The 21,580-nt window shown below is 36.9% G+C and overlaps 1 protein-coding gene across 3 annotated transcripts in view; it reads right to left on the bottom strand.

The window, feature by feature from the left end:
• BLNK (B cell linker) overlaps positions 1-17,041 on the bottom strand; it is a 102,137-nt gene extending 85,096 nt beyond the window's left edge. For 2 of the 3 annotated variants that reach the window (XM_032694421.1, XM_032694423.1), the window contains exons 1-2: positions 12,816-12,912; positions 8,215-8,277 (exon numbers count right to left, since the gene is read on the bottom strand). In XM_032694421.1, the coding sequence (XP_032550312.1) occupies positions 8,215-8,277; positions 12,816-12,890 (138 nt within the window). In that variant the 5' untranslated portion in view covers positions 12,891-12,912. Of the gene's footprint in view, positions 1-8,214; positions 8,278-12,815; positions 12,913-16,993 lie in introns of those variants that run through there. The other variant, XM_032694422.1, reaches the window with a different exon arrangement.
• Positions 17,042-21,580: the final 4,539 nt, after the last annotated feature.

Raw genomic sequence — 21,580 nt, 5'->3', positions numbered from 1 at the left:
CTCATGCTTTCTCATGAGAATTGGTAATATTCAGGTGACTTTAGACTTTTCTGCAGAAAAATGTTTTTTCTCAGAAATCTTCAGAAATACCTTTCAAGTTAAGAGCTCTATGGTCCCTCTCACCAATAAGATGGGTAAATCCATGCAAGTGTGTTACCCTTGGGAACTCCTGGCTTTAATTTCATCTACTTCAAATTTATTTTCCTCTTCTTTCAATTTTCATGATTTAAGGAACAATATTTAAGGAACAATAGAGGTATAAGTTTAGTCTAGTCAGTAAGGCATTTCTGTAACATGATTACTAAATTTCCAGTATTTCTTTTTGTTCTTAAAAAAAAAAAAAAGAAAAAATTTGGGGTTCATGGGAAACAGTATTTACAAGAGGAGATGCTACTTGCAAATTTATTAGTGTTCCCAACAAATAGTTTAGTTCTTTCTCATTCTTTGAAATCATTATTTTAATTTTTAAAAGCCAAGTGCTCCTGCAAAACCTGTGTTCCCAAACTTTTTCTTCCACTCTGCCAGGAAGGTACAGTACCCATCTTACAAACGTGGCCTTGTCTAAATCTGTATCTCTCGGAAATTCTCACTGACTGCCTCAGTGTGGTTCTCTGTCAATACAAAAGCATGAAGTATAACTTCCTCAAATGCTTCTTTGAGCCACAGTTGGTTAATGCTTTCCAACTGCTGTGTGCCTGCATTTAGTCAAACATGGAGAAAGCTGTCTATAGTTGCCTGGTAGCTTTACATTGCTGGAGCTGCAGTTATCAGTATGTAGTGACAAACTTGGTCCACCCTTACATGTGCTTATATATATAAAACTAATTTTAATAAGTACGTACTGGGAGAAGAGAAAACCTACTATTTTCTGAGATATTTTTGCAGACTTCTTGTTGGACTTGCTCACTGAAACTTTTATAATAACTAAATTAAATAATCCTTATGATACTTACAATATGCTACTGATTATTTTTCTGCCCTTTTTTTTGTAGGATCAATCTTGTAGAGAAAATAAAGTGTGATAAATTGTACTTGGCATTTTAGTTTCCCATATTCACCTGCCTCTTTAAGGATAAAATAAAGAGTGGAGAATTAGGAGTTTATAGCTTTGTATTGGAAACAGATAATGTGAAAGCGTAAGGACAAAATTTCTGATTAGGGATGCTAGAAGATTTCTGAAATGGTTAGCAGCTGGTATTTAACAATGGGAGAATGATTATAGTTTCTGGCTGGATTTTTAAACATTACTAATAATTTTGGGTGTTAGTGTTGTGAAGTTGCAACTTACATGCATTGTAAAAGCTTCTGAGTTTTTGTGAAGGAAAGAATACAAAAGCAACCAAAATGAAGATTCTTCAAATCACAATTATCTTAAAAGAGGGGTGCACTTATATAAATAGGATATTTAGACAAAGTAGAAAAAGAAGGAAATTAAAAATTACAAAGCCTGAGACTGTGGAGTTTTCCTACTTTTCAGCTAAGGGCTTATAAAGTCTGTGTTAGAAAGAAACTATGACACAACATCTTAAAAATTTCCACAACTTCTCCATTCTTTTGCATGTTTCTTGAACTTGAAAGGTACACAGAACTTAATAACATTTAAAATTATCAGTAAACTTTAAGAAGAAAGAATTCTGTGTCAAAAGATAGTTCTTTAATCCATATTTAATGTAATTATGACTAACATGACATTTAGAATTTGATTGGATTGTTGTGTGCTGGAGCTTAAAGACTGCACAGCAGATGAGCACTTCCCATCTTTCACAGCTACTGCATAAAACAAAACAAAACAAAAAGGTTCAAATAATTTCTGGCAGCAAAATTTGAATATGAATAGACATGCTCTTCTGTTACAGAAAAAAATAAGGGACCACTCCTGCAATAAATACTTTTGCACTGACTCAAGATTTCTGACTGGAGGATTACATGTCTAGATTATGACATAAAGTAGTTTTATTAAATTGCTTTTGAGATATTTGAAAATGCTTGGCAGAAAAATAATTCAAAATGATTGGATAAAAATTTAGTTTCCAAGCTAATGTTTATGGGAATCTGGTGATAATGACTTTGTATCTTAGTCTAATAATTTCTTCTGAGTGTTTTCTTTATAATATTTATATATTTTTAACTAATAAATTAATAGCTAAAATCATTTGTGTTGTTGTGCACCAGATAACGGTGCCCTAGATTTCAGAAATTATATCTACATTCAGTAACCTATCTTCATATTTATCTTTTCTGGATTTTTTGAAGAATAAGGATAAATATGCAAATTTTGCTTTTACTTTACAGTTGCCTTATGCTTTGTTGATGATACATGAATATGTAATGCCATTGTGCCTTACTACTTAATTGAAGATGATTGATAAGCAGCAGAGGCGCTAAGCTGTAAAATATCTCTCTTTTAGCCCTGGTCTCTTTGAGGTCACTATTTGCTTTTTGTTACTTTATATGCTAAATAACATTTACCTCCTTTCTAAGGTATGTTCTTATCATTTTCCTCTTCTTGAAATGACTGTTAAGCAACTAATTCTGCTTTCAGAAAGTTTCCTCTTTGGTTAGAAACAGAACTGAAGCCTTCTGTACTTGGCAGCCAATAATGTTCAGGGCCACTTAGGGAGCAGTTATTACCTGTCCCTTTCCTCAGCCCCCCACTGCATCGCTCTGCAAGAACTGCTCGGGGGCAAAGCCTGCACTTCTCAGCTCTGTTACATTTTCTGCCTTCTGTTTTAATGCTTTGCATCCATCTCCCTGGAGGAGAAACTATTTTCGGTTTCTACCTGCCCTGAAAAACTTTCATTTTAAACAGCTTTATTTTAACCGTGTTTTCAAAGTCTGTGAAGCACTTGCTATAGGGGTAGGTGTCGAGATCACTTGTCTTTGCATAAAAGAGATCAAGCTCTTAAGGTGCCCAGCTCCTACCATTATCCAGGTTCTTCATTTGGAAAGAGCCTGTAGAAATACCTGGAAATTAAGGTGTTTCTGAAAAAGTATTTTTCGTATCTGAGGCTACCTCTGCTGCCTCTGACAGGAAACCTCTACATCTGAGAAGAATGGAAATAAAGAAAGCCTGTAGGACTGTGAATCCATGAGAAATATCAGCAGAAGCAGTTTCTGTCCATGACCAATAGAACCTAATTAAGGAGCAAAGGGAAAGAAGAGCCTGGCTAAAAGAAGAACAGAAATAAAGCACTAGATGTTGGAAGGCACCTAAGGCAAGGAGATATAAAGGGGAGGGGGCAAAGAGGGGCTCAGCCCTTACAAAATGCATTGGGGAAAGGTGAGGGGGTGTGTGTCAAATGGTAGATAAATGTGAATAGGAGAAAGCGATGTCAGAGGAATAGAAATTGTGCAAGAATGCAATTAAATTAATACAGCTATATGACTTAGTCGTATTTTGCAGCTGAAAATGTGTATTTTTGTAGCATCACTTTTCTGTGGTGAACAATTATTAGTTTTTTGCTATGGTGACCTTGTGCACTTGCCAAAGGTGGGACAAATAATGCCTACATGACTTCCACTCACACAACATACCATACCACAACATACCTCAAAACATTAATATTAAGGTTTTCTGTGATCGTAAAAAGCTTATTTTATGGCTTTCTGAGATAAGCAGTATACTATTAAAGCCTTACTAGGAACTTGTGGCATTAAGCTATGAACAGTCAATCTAAGAGTAGGACTCAGCAGTACCTACAACTTGCACCATATTTCTCTGACCTTCCCTGTATGCAAGCTTTCTATGCTTGCTTGATACCCAGGGAAAACACTGCAGGAGTTTTTTGTCTCCTTCCCAGGAGAATTAGGTTATAAAGATGTACTCAGTAAGTCTCTAATTTCTGTTGTTTATGTAAGACCTAGAAAAGATTCCTCTCTACCCTCCTCTGGAAACTCAAGGCATTGATGGTCTGAATTTTATTTGTAAAACTAAGTGTACGGAGTGGATGTCAGATCAAGTTGAACAGAACCTGATGTTGGTTAGCTTTTTTGCTAACAGATATCCAGGCAGCCCAAACTAGTTTTAATCTGTCCTTCCACCTATTCCCTGACCCTGTACTGTGAAATTACCACTTTCAGCTGAAACTGGGGAAGGTGGTGTGGGGACTCTGCAGCTTTCAAATAGCAGCAGAAGAACTCCAGGTGTGGTGTGTATAGTTGCTGTGGTCACTGGAGAAAGCAGATGTGGTATCTGTCCTTTCCTGTCTGCTGCTTCTGCATTGCAGGGATGGAAATGAGCATCCAAGTGAGACAATAGTTGCTTTTTTTCAGTAGCAATGCTGACAAAAATGGATGTCAAGGGACAGGTTCAGTGAGTTGAACCTGGTGAGCTCTGGCAGTGTTTTGCCCTGACAGGGAGTCAGGAATCTCCCACAGGAAGACACAATTTCTGTTCTCTAAATGTTATTCAAAAATCCCCAGCAGAGTATTGGTGAATAACATGGGTCTGGTTTTCTCCAAGGCATTCCTATTCCAGCCATGCAATTCAAAATGCATTTTGAAGTAGCAAGAAAGAGGAGAAATACATGAAAGCTGTTTAGAATCAATGTCTGACCATTTTGCTATGTTTGAGGTTTCTTCTAGTAAATTTCTATATACAAATCCAATAAGAAAGTCTGCCTTTTTTCAGTTCTGAAGTTCGAGTAAGACTTCACTACTTTTTGTATCTTTTTCAATCTGTCACTGGGAATTCAAAACAGAATTTGAAAAAAAACATCAAACAAGCAACCTGCTCTTATAGGGAACTGAAAAGCAGGAGTACAGTAGCAAGTTCAGACATTAAAAAGCAAGAGAGAATATAATATGCTCTGTGCAATGCAGCTGTGGCTAAATGCTGATTTGCACATTAGGACTAGATTAGCATCACTCAGATGTGATCTGCATATTGAGTAACTATCACAAGTATGGTACTATTGATGAAAAACGAAACTGCATGGTACAATTCTGATCTAATATACCACCCTTCTGTGTTTTTAGATTCTACAGAAGTGTAAAGGAAGAGCTATTACTTCTAAATTTTTATAAAATGCATGTAATTTCGTTTCCTATAAAAGTTCAGTTTGATACTCAATATGTTTATAAAAGTGATTGTCTTTTAGCCACTCAAAGACAAGAAATATTCAAAGAAATGACCATATAAATGTTGATTATTTCTATTCTGAAAGCAGTCAAATCAATTTAAGGTGTTGTGGCTGACTTACCACAGATTTTGTGGCTATAATGTCTGAATGACTTGACTTCGAACACTCTAAACTTCAAAAAGACCTTAGTGTTGATAAGTTCATCTGATTCACTTTCAAATACAATGTCGTTTGTATTTTACACAAAGGACATATGCAGGATGGCCTCTTAAGAAGTTTTTCATTAGCTCAGTGGTAGGCTTTAAGAATAATTCTTTCTGCAGCATTTCCCCAGCATTTGACAACATTCCTCTTTGGAAAGATTAAAAAGATGAGTGTCCTTGCTGAAACCACACAGGAAGCAGGGGCACATCTACTGGGTGTTTATATCCCATGGTTAAAGTGCAGCAGACAGACTGCATGTGTTTCTTTCCAGGAAAAGTTCCTTCCAGTGCTGTGCACCAGTGGGCCAGCATGCCACCTGCCCCAAAGGGCACTGCCTCTGGATTTTGACATATCTCACTGGTACAAAATACCTGTGCTGCATATGCTTCATGTGTTATTTCCATAGTGGAGGTTTGGGGCAGGCTGGAGGAGTTTTACATTGAGAAGAGTTTGTCTGAGCATTGTGAAGAGCTGCTGGTAGGTGCCAGGATGTCTCCCCTTGGGATGTCCTGCCAGCCTTTAGAGGCACTCTGGCGTGCCTTCTGCGGCAACACCCATGATGGAAGACAGTTTTTCAGCCTGTGGAAAGGTAAAACAGTAACTTGTGCCTCTCTGAATGTGTGGTGGGGGAAAGTTCACTGTGTTCTTATGGCAGATACCACAGAGTTGCTTTCTTCTTTATCAGGCTAGAAGGAATTTCTGTCTGCTGATTCCTAACAGATCTCATAGCCAAACAGATCTGTATCTAAATATGAATCTAACATTGGGTAGAAATATAGAAACGTTGCACATGTATCAAGAGATCTACGTGTGTTCGCGGTGTCTCTATGCACATGCAGATAGTGGATTTGCTTTTTAAAAATTATTAATATGTGAAGGTAAACTTGCCACTCCTATTTTGTAGATGGTGTCAGGCTTGCTCAAGTGTTTTGTTTTATGGGTCTTTGTTTGTTTGAGGGTTTTTTTTGTGCACTGCTGTCTAGCAATAGATAGCCAGCTTTTCTCTAGGGACTCTGAGCTCAATGTCTGAAGGTGATATTGAGCTTCTGTTTAGACTTCGCAGACAGCAGTAGAAGGAAATCTTATAACTGAATGATAAACTGAAGTGCCAAACCTCGGGTACTTGCAAAAGGCAATAAATCAACAAAATAACAGCATGAGGATTTTTTGAATTTTGGAGTTCTGGACACCTCTACACAAACCAGTAAATCCAGTTAAGGAATCACACTGTGACGTAGACAGAGACTCAGATTTTCTGAGTGGAAAGGTGTACCTTAGCCATCTGGTTACTCCATCATATATTAAGGTGGATCTACTAAGTGTGTGATTTCTAAACCACAACTTGTAACAGAGAAGGAATGTTTAATTCCTAGCATAATATAGATTTCTCGTGTATTTGGCTAGGAACTTGGAATAAAAACCTTGGCTGTTGCTTTCATTAGTTACAAGTTAGCATACATATTAGCTTGTACATAGAACAGTATCTTAGAGTTACTCAAATAATGCTATTAATGATAGCAAAATATAGATTCTTGAATAATTTTTTTTAGTATTGTCATAAATAATTCTGTTTCAAGCATACTGATTTATCATGTTGACAATGCTACTGAACAATTCAGTGAAATTTGTAGTAAGGTTTCTGACAGTGTGTGAGACCTGTCTCATTTTCTCTATAATGACATAAAAAATGGATGTTGCTCATCGTATCACATGTATAATGTCATGTTTTCTGCAGTGCAAAATAAACTTTAAAGACATGTTGAAGAGCCTACATAGTTTGGAGAACATACTAGCAAATGCTTTCACTTTTATTCATACTGCTTTTGGTATTGCACACTGTCACCAAAGATCATCCATTGTTCTCCTTGCTTTTTTCACTTGTGTTTTAAATAGGTTACCAGTAACATCTGAAATTACTTCTCAGATCCTTGTCCACTGCTGCTGTACAGCTTTATTTGCAGCAGGCACAAGAAGACAACTCAACCACCCTTAGGTGCCTCTCATCCAGCAATGGAGACTACAGCACCTTCAGTGATTCAGTTTAGAATGGATGAATGGGACAGGAATCAGTATTTTACAGCTTTGTTAGCCCTACTGTGCTTGTATGAATTGTTAGTAAAACCCAGTTTTACTGTGGCCATGCATGTACCTGTGGTCTAATGAATTACTTCGCAGGACTGAAGCCCTTGTTAGCATAAACAGGAGGTAAAACTCCTCATGCACCCAGGAAACAACTTTGTTGAGCAATGAATTGCCAAGTAAACATAGTATCTCTGCATTGCATAAATACAACATAACAACAATTTTACCTTTAAAATAGATCTTAAGGAACTTTTACTTCAATAGCTGAAATTAGTGGTAGTGGAATTGCTGCAGTTCAAGGAGTTATTCTATTCATGTCTTCTAATGAATTGCAATCAATTAAACACACTGTTATGCAAAAAAATTCTACATAGGTCAAGAAAGAAAGTTACCAGATTTTTTCAGGCATTTTTTCCGATATCTCTAAACTTTTATTGTAAAATTTATGTGGAATTCTGTACTGGTAAAAATGTTCTTAATAATGCAAGTTTTTTCATAAAACTTTTACATAAACAGTGGCTTTAAAACATGTATATTATTAAAAAAGCTGCCAACCTCCTCCAAGTTGTGTTTCATGAAATGTTCCCTGACACACCTGTGTGCTAGTGGCTGATACCATATATCTGCCCTTTCTCTGGAGCAGGGGAAGGGCTGGCTGGGATTTCTTTTGTGTAGGGGGATTCCTTGAGTCAGAGGTGTAAACCAATCCACTAAAAAGCAAAACCAGAGCAACTGATGAAGTGTGCATACAGAAGGAAAATTTCAAACTATTTCCTGGCACTGTCAGGAATACAATCCTCATGTTGAGATGTGGTTTAATGATAGCTCTTACAGAATATTTGCTTACCAAGAAATGAGATCCATTCACGCGCAGTTTTTCTACAACCACAGCAGATTCAGGCATTCCAAGCTGAGGTGAGAATACGATAGAATTATTACAATAGTATGAAACTTGCCATTTGTAAACAAACTAATTAATATTTCCATACTCAAATACTCAGGGTTGTGGAAATAGTCATACTAGTGGACAAGGATAATCAGAAGAAAAATATTGGATGGAATAACTATAATGCTTTGGCAGTGACTTTCATATGAGAGAAGACAGGGTACTACCTCTTTCTTAGGAAGAAAGATTACAGCAGATAAGGGCTGGTAAAACAGTGAATGGAGGAGATGAGATGAAATTATGAAGCAGCAAATGTAATATAAACGGAGCAAGGATCCCAGCAGAAATACACTGTGGAACTTCAATTGCTATGGGATAAGAGGAGGCCAGAATTAGACATGGGTTAAAAAGTATTTTGACACAAAAGTTCATTAGTAGCCATGTCATCATGCCATAGGCCTGTTTAACAACCTTTGTATGCACTGGTGGCTGCTTGGCTTCAGCACCAGATATTTGGATGCCATGATAATGGGCATTCTGAATTCAGGTTCAGAAAAAGGATTTCTTTTCTGTAACACGGTTGTGGTGGTGGTGTTTTTTAAGAAAGTTGGTACTGACTATAAATTGAAATGAAACAGGAATGTCCAGAAATGTTACGTCTCTAAATAGCACTATCACTAGATAATAATTTGAAAAAAAAAGTGGACATGTCAGATTTCCTTTATTAAAAATCAGTAAAGAATGGAGCAGGACTGAAGATGTCCTAAAAAATCTCAGTTGTATATTACAGATGTATATAACAGATGGTTTAATCTGGCTTTTCAAAGAAATTACGTTCTTATACATGGAAAATAGCAAAAAAATTAGAAATTTTTTATTTAGGAACATACCACTCTTGAAACGAGTTTTACTATTTGTAATGCTTAGCTGTAAATGTCTGTAGCAGTAATGACCAACTCCAACAGTAACAGAGAAATATTAGTGAAAATAAATTCTTCTCATATTTATGTGGCTTTTCCAAGATAATTCTTTATTTCTAGACCACTTAAAACTGATCATGCTTAAACATTCAAAGTGTATTTTATCTACTTTTTGATATGGAAATTTCAGGAAAGGACATGCATTCAGACTGGTTTTTGGCCTACTAGCTGATATGCCTGAGTTTATAATTTTTTTTATACTATGACTGGGAGAGTGCTGCTTGATTGCAATACGGAATAGATCACAATTCAACTGAGAGGGTTGCTGTGGGTGTTGGACCAATGAGAGGTTGTGAATTGTGTTAATTTGCCATCAGTTGCACTGATTTTGGTGCAGAGAGAAAGAATCAAAGCTATACCTGCTTTCTGCTCTCGGCTTTTGCCCATCTGTTTGTAGTTACTAGCTCTGACAAGCTGCTTTTAAGCCTTGTCTTATGCTATTCACCAAGCATCTAACTTTTGTGTAAGGGAAAATTTGTTCCCTTTACATGGTTAGCTCATCAGATAAGTGGATGTCTTGCTACTGATGTTTCGTGATGACTATGGAATCTTTCATTTTGTTACAAATACGTTAACTTCCCTTACAAAAATGTTAAGATCAGTATTGAGGAGAGGACCAGACTACATGGCAAATGGAGGCCAAGTAGGCAAACCCTGAACACAACTTGGAATATCACAGGGTTGTTGCAATTGTAGCATAGATACAAGGTAACGGGGAAGTACATCCAAAAGAAAAATCAATATGGTTACTTATTATTTAGTATCAAGTTATTGATTTTATACAAAATGCCTTTTATGAGACTGAAAACACTTTGCAGAATGGCTAGTTAATAACTTCTGTACTTATGACACACAGATATCTATCTAATTAAGATTTTCAAAGTTAAGAAAATGCTAAAATTGCACTGTACATACGTACATACCCATTTTACATATATATTATGGTAGCAGCATCAGTATACCTCTTCTAGAGAACCCAGCCTCAGTCACAGCACATAAAAGCTGATGTTACTTTCCTGAACTGCTGTTTGATATATTATGTTCTGTTCAGTGCTTGTCTGCTATCTTGCATACCTGTAGTGAAGCACTCAAAGTTTTCTCTGAACTCAGAATGATTTTTTTTTTTAATTTGAGCTGTTCTACAGCACTCTTTATTGTCCAAGTGCTTCAGAAAGACTAATAACTGCTTTTTCTGAGACCACCCTATGAGATGAAAACTCCATTAGTAAGGGAAGTTGAGGTGCATGAAGAAAAAAACCTTGTACAGCATCCAGTGTTTTTGGATGCCTAACTACAACTGTTTAGATCTATGAGATATACAGGTATATTTGTATATTTGGTATTTTGCCATTTTACCTTCTGAGAGGAGCTGCCACTGTGGTTGCAGCTCTTACCTTTCACTGCCACAGGTCAAGCCCTTGGGCAATATCATGTTTTTTCTGAGTGACTTGCATGTCTTCAGGTAAAAATATTGAGCTGGAGCAGTGACAGAATCTGGTATTTCAAGGCAGAATTAAATCAACATTACTACATTACTATGTATTCATTCTCTCTTTTTTGCCAAGCCCTGGCCTTGTGCACCTTACAATTTCTGTAATGACTGAGACTAGTGCATAAACCTACTGGTTTTTCTGCACTACCAGAGGCAGGTGTTTGTGAATGGAAAAGATAATATGTGAAGAAGCAATTACAGGCTATTGTGGTATGTATGTCAAAGGTGAGAAATTCAGGTTATAGAGGTAATCCCAGTTCTGGCACGTTTCAGTGCTTGTTTCTGTAACCTTAACAGTGTTATTTTAGGCTTCTTGCATATGTACAGCCCGTCTCAGGGTGGGGAGATCCAGCACAGCCTCCAGTGTGTTGTCTGACTACAGACATGATGGTAGCACGTGGTGCTGAGGCTCTCTGGAGCGCTGGCAGTGGTAGCTGACAGCTCCGTACACAATAGCCGCAAGCAAATGGCTGCTGCTTCCAGTGTAGAATGGCCAAGCACTGAATCTGGGCTATCCTACAGTAATTGGATTATTTAGCTGCTTTAATCAGTGATGAGAGTGTAAGCATAGGCATTAACAGCTTTTTATGAAGTTGGAAGATTCTCTCTTAACAAGTATGAAGCCCATAGTTATGGCGTGCCTGGAATTTCCCTGAAAGCCTCTGGGTTGTTGAACAATTGTTATAAACTTTCTGTCTTGTATTCTACTGTAGAATTGCAGAACTTTAAAACCATTATAACTTCTATAAATTAGTCTGATTTCCTTTCAGCTGAAAGGTTTTGAGCTAATTAATCCTCTGAGTAGCTGTTCCCAGTAATAAGTTCACTGGTTAGCTGATAAGTTATCATTATGGTATGAATTAATTCCACAGAACAGGTTAGCTTTCTCAATGTGGGGACAATGTTCCACCTGTGATACATCTCCATTAGGAATCTGTTTGTAGTTTTGTTGTGTTGGTTTTTTTTCTTTAATTGTACAGGAATGAGCACGCAGGCAAAATGGAAAAATAATAATACAAAATGAACATCTCAAACTTTGCATGGCTACTTTTTGCATGGCTGCAAATGGAACTCTTGTGGAAAGACTTCATGGCACTATTATTTTCTTTGACAAAAATTGTATGCTCCTTCAATAGAAAAAGATGAGAAACCTTAATAACAATAAATTCTCACTCCTAGTGTAAAGAAGGTACTGCAAAAGCTTGGTGCTTCTGCAGTTAGAATTAGGATAAACACAAGACAAAAAAATCTTATATAAAAAATTATAGAAACTTGCCTAAAACCAAAAAGAATGTAAAGCGAGACTATATTTGGACCTGTAGTGAATAGACTTTATCAGTTAAAGGTAGAAGTCTAAAACTTTTCATAGTATTCAGTAAGTTATAAGGAAAAATGTGATATAAAAAAAGGACTATATCATGGAGGATATATTTTATATATCTGGGAGGAGATTATTAAAGTAGTGAAAGATGTCTAAAAATAAGCTTGGAATACTTTGTGCAATTCAGGTTATTTTACATATACCAGAAAGGACCCTGTAGAACTAAGTAATGTACAAGCCAATAAAGGAATGATTCAAAAACTGAAAAAAGCTCAAGTACTTTAAACTTAAGCAACATCTAGCAACTATTGTGGATATATATGCATTGAGAAGAAAAGATTAACAGTAAATTCTTATTGAAAGACTGTAAATTTCAAAGTGATATTCAAATATAAAACCTAGACCTATTTTCTGTGAAATGGTTATTTCTTCCCATCAGGAAATAAATTTAGGCATGAAATACCTTTTCTCTTATAAGAAATATCCCTGTAAGCAAACATTTTTTTGTATGATTTGTCATGTAGGAGATCTTACCTAGCAGCTTCTACCATGAATTAGATTTCTATAGAAAACAGGAAAGTCCAAAAAAACTAAGTAATATTAATAAGTTCTCGGGGGTGGCAATTGGTGACTAACCTATTTTCAGTCCTAGTGAATATTTGTGCTAGATTTAGGTTAATATATCTGGTTTTCAAAGGTAATCCAGTAAGAGTTTCTGCTAGCTGAATGTAGACTGAGCTGTCTAAAGTGTTACATATACATTCAGTACCTGTCTTAGGAGATCTGCAACTTGAAAAGTTGTCCAGTTCTGAAATTCGTCTTGAGATGGCAGTTTTGTGCCCATGCTTCTATCCAGGGAGAAAGACTTAATCTATATGAGTAACACTGAACTGTTACTTTATTGGTTTTTACTGAACTGTTACTTTATTGGTTTTTACTGAACTGATGTAGAAATCCTAGGAGGAAGTCCTTTTTGCAACTTTTTTCCTGTTTGCTCACTTAAAGTGAACGCCCACAAAGAGTGATTTAGGAAATACCAATGTTCTTGTGTAAGTAACTCCAGTATAAGGAAACTATAAGTTATTATATCAATATATGCACATGTCTGTCATTACTGAAATCAGTTAAGTTTTGCTGAAATCAGTATATAAAACATTTATCATCAGCATCTTAGGGGTTTAAATATGAAAACTATTTTTCATATCTATTGCAAAAAGAATTAGTGATAGCTGTCAGTTGCCTACCTTGAACTCCTTGACTCAGCTGCTTGGTTCTGCCTTCAGATTGCATTTGACTTGCTTGTGGGTTTTGACATATTGTGCTGTGGTGTTTAGATAGAAAAAAATAGCTCAATAGCAGAACTTTCACTTCCAGATTGTCATATCATATAATCTCATCTTTTGCCAAGTTTGGACATCATACATTTGGACTTAGATAAATCACTAAGTTATTCTAAGATGATGTATGATCTAAAGATTTTGGTGTTTTCTTGGGTTTGTTTTTGTTTTTTTTCCCCCCTTGTCATTATTCTAAAGAACAAATTGTCAGTCAATTCATTCCAGTGCTACATTATCTTTTCAAAAGGTGGGGCTGATATAAAATGCTTGTACTGAGTCAAGCCATAAACTCACCCAGCCCAGCATCTTCTTTTCTGACTGTGGTCAGAAGTGAGCTGCCTAGGAAACTGTATAGAAAGAGGGCAAGCATATAAAACTTCCACAATCTTATCTCAGTCTCCAGCTGTTTTGAATTTGAGGACTTACTGGTCTGGGTGTGGTTTCTTCTTATACTGCCTATATGTTACACCCATGATTCCCAAATTTGGAGCCGTGACCGCTGTTCAAGGAGGTAAACGAACTGGGCAGGCACAGCCAGGAATTTCTCCTGGGTTGCAGAAGGAGTAAGACAGATGTTTTTAGTGGAGGTTGAGGCTCGGGTGGAGTCAAGGGAGCAGTGCCATTAAGGCTCAGGATGGGAACTTCTGGTCCTTTTCCACCCCTGTCCAGACATCTCCTCTGAGCTGCATTCCTGCCCCACTCAGTCCTTCTCTTCCTTTTCACCTCTCATACAAACACAGAATACACTTCCAGTTGGAGAAAACAGGATATGAATTTTTTAAATTGGAGAAGGGCTTAGGGTTCATATTCTAATATAAGGGGGGAAATGTTTGAGAGCCATTGCTCTATAAAATGGGCAATAAAATTGCCAAGATGCAGCTGCAGCTGTTGAAACAAAGCCAGATTATTTTGCTCAGCAATTCTGAGTCACCACAAGAGGACAAATATGAAAGCTTCCATAAAAGGCCAGAGACCACGGAATGTTATATTCTGCTTTCCAATTACTCTTCCTGTTTTATTTCCCAGTGCAAAATGGACTAGGGGCACATGTTCAATGATTAAAATGGATTTCAGATAAGTTGAAATGTCTCATCTGCTCTCCTTCAGATTTCTCTGAATGTATTTTTACTGTTAGAGTGACTGACAGATCAGTTGTTGACAGTGAATACTCTTTTTGCTATCTTGTGATTTTGCAGAACAGTGAATCTGGCAAAACTCAATTCCTGGAGTTTCAGAAATGAGATAGAAGCCCTTGCAGCTTAAATTTGGCCTCCTCAGAATAATCTCCATGTGCCTGGCTGGTATATTATAAAAAAATTATGTTGAATTTCATAGTGTTTTGTACTGTTTAATATTTCATAGTGTTGGCTGTGAGTTTTTCCAAGGGTACACCATCTCCCTGGATGACAGTAGGCATCAATACTGTCTTCCACTGTGTGCAGCACCAGAAGAGAGGTGCATGTATTCCTTAAGAAATTTTGCTTATCTAGCTTGCATGCAGGAGTGATTTTGTCAGTTGTGTGTGGAGGTGGGAAGCAGCCAGATGGGAGATGTGTGAGTTTACAGGTTTAATGGCTGCTTATGGGAAACAACAAAATAACAGATGCCATCAGGTGTGAAACATGAATAACGTGAAGCGCAGCAATGCTGTTATTTATGCAGTACAGGGTTTGGTTACTGAGTAGGTGTAAGCCAGTTCTAGTTCAGAATGTCTCAAAGGCAAATAAAAAATAGTGCTTTAAGAATTTTGCAATTCAGTGCATGCTGCCAGCCGTACCTTCCCCTCTTCTTACATTGCCTATGAGCCCATGAGGGTTTCCAGAAATCCTGACACGTGAGGAGCTGCTCCTGGCTGCCTGCTGCCCTCCGCTGTCGTGTTCCTACACTGCCTGGTAGCCTGCAGTGTGAGCTGAGGCTCTGCCCTGCCAGCTCACCCACATTGCCGTGCCCAGGCCTCCTTCTTGCACCTGGTTTCTCTCTGACTGTTCTCCCCCAACACTATCTTCTGGTTAATTCTTCTGTCATTGCCTATGTTGACATTAATTTAATTTGTATTCTAGATTCTTGGGAGAGTATTCTCAAGAAACCAGTGTTTATGCAGTTCACCTCTCTCCACTGAGACGGAGATCTATTTGGGAAGGTTATATTTATTTTTGTGTTTCCAAAGGGGCTGTAGCATAGGTGGTTGAGCCAAAGGGACTGTAGCTTGCAAAAAATATTTTTCCATTTGTGTTTTAATCCGATTAAAGATAATGACAACAGTAAAAAGAGAACAACAACAACAAAACAGGGACATGGGGATGCTCATGTGGGATCCTGCACCTTGTCTCTTGATGATGATATTGTCTTTGGCTTGATCAATACTGTAGTTTTCTTTCTTCAAGTGTGTGCAACAGAAATGGAGAATATTATCATGTGCTTCCACTTGCTTTCAACTACTCTAAAGAGGATTATTTCGAGAATTGCTGGCTGGAGAACCCCATCTTAGGTTACCAATTCTACTTAGTACTCAAATACTTCTAGTTACTCTAGGTAGTGTATCCCCTTTCATGGCAATTCAAAGAAATACATGCACTTGAACACATATTGGCTGTGAGGACTGCAGAGGGGGAATCCTTGAACAGAATACTGAGGCTTCCAGAGCGCCCCAGATAAAGAGAGGCTACAGACACTGTTTCTTTCCAAACATACGGGTGCTTATATAAAGCTTTGAAGCAAATTGTAGATACTTGAGTGTGAAACAGCACTAGCCTTGGGCAGGTCAAGTTCACTTACTACCAAATATTCCCTGGAGCCTCTTGTTCTGGCATGGACACTGGTAGACTTAAAAATGTGTTTCGGTACATGTGTAGAGTGTAATCTGTTATTTCAAACTTGTATCTTACTGGAAATACTAACACTTTTAATCTGTACTCTTTGAAATTTCTCTCCTCCAAAGAAGGTAGCAATTTGATTTTCTATATTAAGATTTTTTTTTTCCCTAATCAAAAAAGACATCTAATACTTCAGAACTACCAAATTTCATGGGTCTCTTCATGTGTGCATTTTATACATCAGGTAATCTGACCTCTAAACAGAACTTAATTCTCATATATAACCTGTATATAAAGCAGAGTTAACACACCATTGCAGTGTATATTTCAATAAGTTTGTTTCCTAGAGTCTGAAATGTGCAAGCCAGGTAACAGGCAAGTTTTTACAGGCTTTTTGTGAAGTGGGTTCTCAATTTGTGATTTCATAGAGATAGTTAAAGAGCAGTATAAAAGCGGGTTCCTAGATCATACCACTGGCATTTCTTACTAAATATAAGTAATTTTTAATTTTGATACCTAAATTTTCATGAACATAAGAACTAAATGTGTTAAACTTAGTTCCAAACTTTCAAAGTCAAGTTCTGCTTTGCAAAAACCCATATTTGCTGCAAACAATTTGTTTTACTGTATGTAACACTAGAATACTGCTCTCAGGAAAATATACTTGAGGAAAATAGCTCAATGAAATCTTACTCTATATAAAATATGAACTATTGTTAAAATTTATTGTTCATAAAAAACAAAACTGTTTGTTTTTTCCTGTTTTATACAAAAATAATGAAAGTAACATGACTTACCACATACTCATTTTTCTTCTCCCAGGCACACATTGGAGTTGATTCTAAGTAAGTTAAAGAAGCAGTTTCTCATGTCTGCTCTTCCTCCTTAAACTGTCCCATATGTATTTTGTTGTTGTTAGTGTGATTGGCAGGCTTGGCATTCATAGTGGGTGGGAGAAAAATGTTCTTAAAGTAAAAAAGCTGAAATATTCTGAGTCTGAGTAAGTCTACAAGGAATGTTGGAAAATGAAGTTTCGCTTACAGCTGTCTAGAAGTTTGATAAGAATTTTGCTAATTGGTTTTGTCTTTTTTTGTTTGTTTGTTTCACTTACCAGGAGATAAAAATAGCAACATAATCAACAGAAATCATAGTGTGTGAAAGGAACCTTGGGAGATCTTGGCAGGACTTCAGCAGAGAGGCAGGATCAAATACAACTAGTGGAAATTGGGTCAGTCTTGTTAATCAGTTTGCTAACCCATTTTTCCAACTTAGTTCTTGCGGAAGCATCAGGTTCATCACCTCCTTGAGTGGAGCAGCAGGAGAAAGAACTGTAATAAGTTTTGTGCTATACTGCTGGAGGGAGCGAGAGAAAGGGCCTCTTTGTAAGGATACTTACAGTCTAAGCACCAGATGGGCTCAACCACCACATCCTCTTGTTTCTGAAGAAGCAAACCCTGTTTCGTTAGTGTTTGTTCATAAGTAGTGCTTGGGTAAACTGTTGTTTAGTCTTTTCACTCTTCAAATTGGTTCAGTCTTAACTGAAAAATGAGATGTTCGAGTTGGTCCCAGTATACTGTTCTTTATCCCTTGGAAACTGCTTCTATCTCAGTGCTATCTTGATGTACTTGAGTATGCTTGTTATGCAGCATCTGTTATATACAAAATATTGAATGTAATTAAGTCCAGAACAAACTCCTGTGGGACTCTACTTAAAATACCCATTGAGTTTGGAAGTGATTCACAGATATCTTCTCAATGTGAGTCAAATGAGGACTTAAAACATAGTGTTTTAATCCCATTTCTCTAGTTTGTATGTGATGATTTGTATATGGAAAGCCTCAGTGATATGTACTCATTGAAAGCCTCAGTGATATGTACTTTGTGCCCATTATCTAGTCAGCTGTGATATTGAGGAAGGAATGAGGCAAGTTTGACACAGTTTGTTCCTGACAAGTCAGTACATTGAGGCCCATCGTTTGTGAGAATTGAAGTTGGGCTGACTGTTCTGTCCTCCTTCTCCCCTCATCTTAAAGGGTGGATGTCTGCTTTTGTTTAGCTACTGACATTTTACTGACCTACAGTATGTGCTGACCTCATAGCGCTGAGAGTTTGGGGATAATTCTTTGACTGGTTCTTTACATAATATGTGTTGATAATTTCATTATGCCATTCTTACTTAAACTTCTAATTCACTTTAATATCAGTAATAAATATTCTGATCCTGCTGTGGCTGCTATCAAAATTAAACATCTGGCCACAACTACTTCTGTGAAAATTATTTAAATGCTTCAGTTTTTCTCTCATATTTATTTATTATTTTTTCCTGTTAAGGTGTGGATATGGAAATACCTCCTGGGTTTTTTCTTACTAATATTTCAGAAGTCAGTGACTTGAGTGTACTTTGGATGAACTTGTGGATGAAGGAAGTGTCACAGGCTTTTCCAATGGTGTCACAGATGAGTAATAAGGGCAAGAGTTTCTTAATCAAATGTTCCTGCAGAAAGTAATTGTGTACTTCGGGTGGTTTAGCTTAATTGCATTCTGATGTGTGCCTTTATTATTAGATTGCTTTTTGGTTTTCATCATTTGTTGTTTTTTGAAAGGGCTTGTTGAAATTCTAAAAGTCATGCAACAAGAAAGTATTCTAAATAATTTCTTTTTATAGAGTTGTGTCTCTTTCCATATGACAACATACTCCAACAGTGGCAACAGGTACTACTGGGTTTTTTCCCTCCTACTATGCCAGCCAGTTATGAGGTATGAAAATGCAGTTCAAGAGTCTTGGGTTCCCTTTGTAACTGACCTAGATTATTTTTTATGACTTTAATAGGACAATTAAGGAGTTTTTCAGAGGCCAGAGGGAACTATGCCTGCCTAAATGCTTCATGGATCTTTGCAAATCTCCTTGTTTTCTGTCCTAGTGTTTTCCTCCATCCCTGTTTCTATGAGAGCATGTACTGTAGCAGAGACAATTTTAGGAAGCCTTAATATATCAATGTTTGTCCAAAAGTTATGAAAACTTTTGTGTTATAAAATGAGCATGTGAGGTTTTTACATGTCTGTTCTTCTGGTTCTAGTATGTGGGGAGTGGTGGTGGTGGCAGTGTTGTTTGGTTGGTGTGTTTCGTGGTTTTTTGTTTTTTTTTTAATTAACAGTGTCTTTTCAATTCTACTAGTTGCATGTTGTACTCATTGTTCTTGTGCACTGTTATAAGTTGTAATACAGAGCAATAATATGTAGAAATTATCTGAGCAGTTATATTACAAATCAACATAAAAATTGTTGGAGGATTCTGGAACCTATGTTACTGAATAATAATTAATTGTTCATGATAAAGAATGAATAACATCAATTTGGATACTTAATTGAAGTAATAGGTAGCTCTAAACAGTAACACTAAAAAGCATTTCTTCCTTGTGATCACAAAAGACCCAGATCCAAAGAAGTCTCAAATAGGAGGGAACAAAAACCACAAAAACCCCAGACACCTGAAAGCTTGCTGAGAATGTTTAGCACCATTGCTACATCAAGGCTGATTTGAAACCTATCACCTTTAAATCACTTCCACTATATCCATTTTGCTGCATAAATATGCCCTGTTTATTTCACTCATTCTTCAACCCATTCCTGGAACATGTAGTTTCAACTGAATTTCAACTATTGCCAAATGTGCTAAGGTGTTTTGTTTGCATGTTTTGTCACAGAGGCTGGATACATAACACAATCCATTGTCTTAAGGAAAATTGCTCTTTGTGTTATCATTCAGCTTTCTGAAATCTTTTTATGCAGCTTTTCATTGTTAGTTTGACCTCCTCTTTGAAGCTAGCAACAGATTTAGCCTTTATTCTAGAGAGCTTTGCCAAAATAATCATGCATTACAAATGTACTTATTTTCCTAGGTGTTTGTTTGCAACCTGGATTTTGCACCTAGTTTTCTTTATCTTTTCAAAAATTCATGGTTTTAACTAGTACAATAAAATATAACAATAATAAAAACACAACCTGCTACAGAAGTGACATTGTTCATTAGAAATTCTCTTTGATTTTTTTTGAAGGCTGGAATTGATGCTGTAGTGCTTGGTTGTGATATTCTTTGCAAGTGCTCAGTATTCTTTGCTGTTTAACTAAACCACTTTTTTGATTTTTATTCTTTTGAACACCTTGGTAAAGCTTGCTGTCTATTCCTCTAGATTCATATGCTGACTTGTATAGTTTGCACTTAGACTTCATGTAGTTTCTTTAAAGAACCTCTCCTTTGAAATTCATCTGTGTTGACTCTTCTGATAAAATATAGAAAAATGTGTATGAACAGATTTCAATCTGGCAACATCTATATGCATTAAAACCTAGTGAGTAAATTTAAAAACAGAAAACCAGTCTTATTTCAGTGTCTTGCCTTATTTAAATAAATTCCTAGGCAGTTTAAATTTGAAATGCTGTGGCCGATGCTTGCTTTAATTTTTTTTTTATTCTTTTGTTGTATTTTGTTAGTCTAATGAGTTCTTGTTCAACCACTATTGATTTTTTTTTGAGGCTTGAATATTGGTATGTCTAGAAAGCATTTCACCATACACATGACTCTAGAGATAAATGGAAAAATGTCAAAATAATACCTCAACTCCCAGTGGGCATCATTGCACGGTATTTTACAGGGGAAGATCTCAGCAAAAGTTGACCCTGTTGGTGTTGAAGCGTGCCATGAAGTTTAGATTAAAACCCAGAGTGGTGGCTGTTTTTGCTACATCTGCTTTCCGGGTCCAGAGTTGTCTGTCACTGCAATGAACTTGGCCAACTCCAGCTAATTGTAGTAAGAGAAAATTCTAAATGATGTTGCTAGAAAATCTGCCTCAGTATGACCTCCTAAAGAAGGCTAAATTTAAATAAAAATACACAAAGATGTGCGTTTATTGCAAGTGTTATGGATACCACTCATTTCTCTGAGGTATAGGCAGAGAGGTACATCTCCATTCCCCATTTGCCCCATATTTCCACTGTGCTCCTTACAGTCCTTGTAAGCTTTGGAAGAGCCTCTGATATTTCAGTACACCCAGCTACCAAACAACAGTTTTTTTGATTTCCACAGCGAACTAGTAATACTGGAGTTCACTGAATTGATAGTCGCTTGAACCAGAAAAGCTTCAGTCACAATGGACTTTGGAGTTATAACTGAAGTATTTGTTGTTGGGATGCACTGTTAAAAGGAAATGTAAGGTATGTGATGGAAAACAGAGTTCCTTCTGTTTTGAAGAGGTATTTCTTTCCAGCTGTGGTGTAGTTGACACACTGAGGAGAAGGGGTGCTGTCCAGAGGGACATCGACAGGCTTGAGAAGTGAGCCTGTGCCAACCTCACGAAGGCCAAGGTCGTGCATCTGGGCTGTGGCAA

The sequence above is a fragment of the Chiroxiphia lanceolata genome, chromosome 8, assembly GCF_009829145.1.
Source record: "Chiroxiphia lanceolata isolate bChiLan1 chromosome 8, bChiLan1.pri, whole genome shotgun sequence".
NCBI lineage: Eukaryota > Metazoa > Chordata > Aves > Passeriformes > Pipridae > Chiroxiphia > Chiroxiphia lanceolata.
Note: the sequence above shows the minus strand (reverse complement) of the source record. Positions and strands in the feature narration are given on the sequence as shown.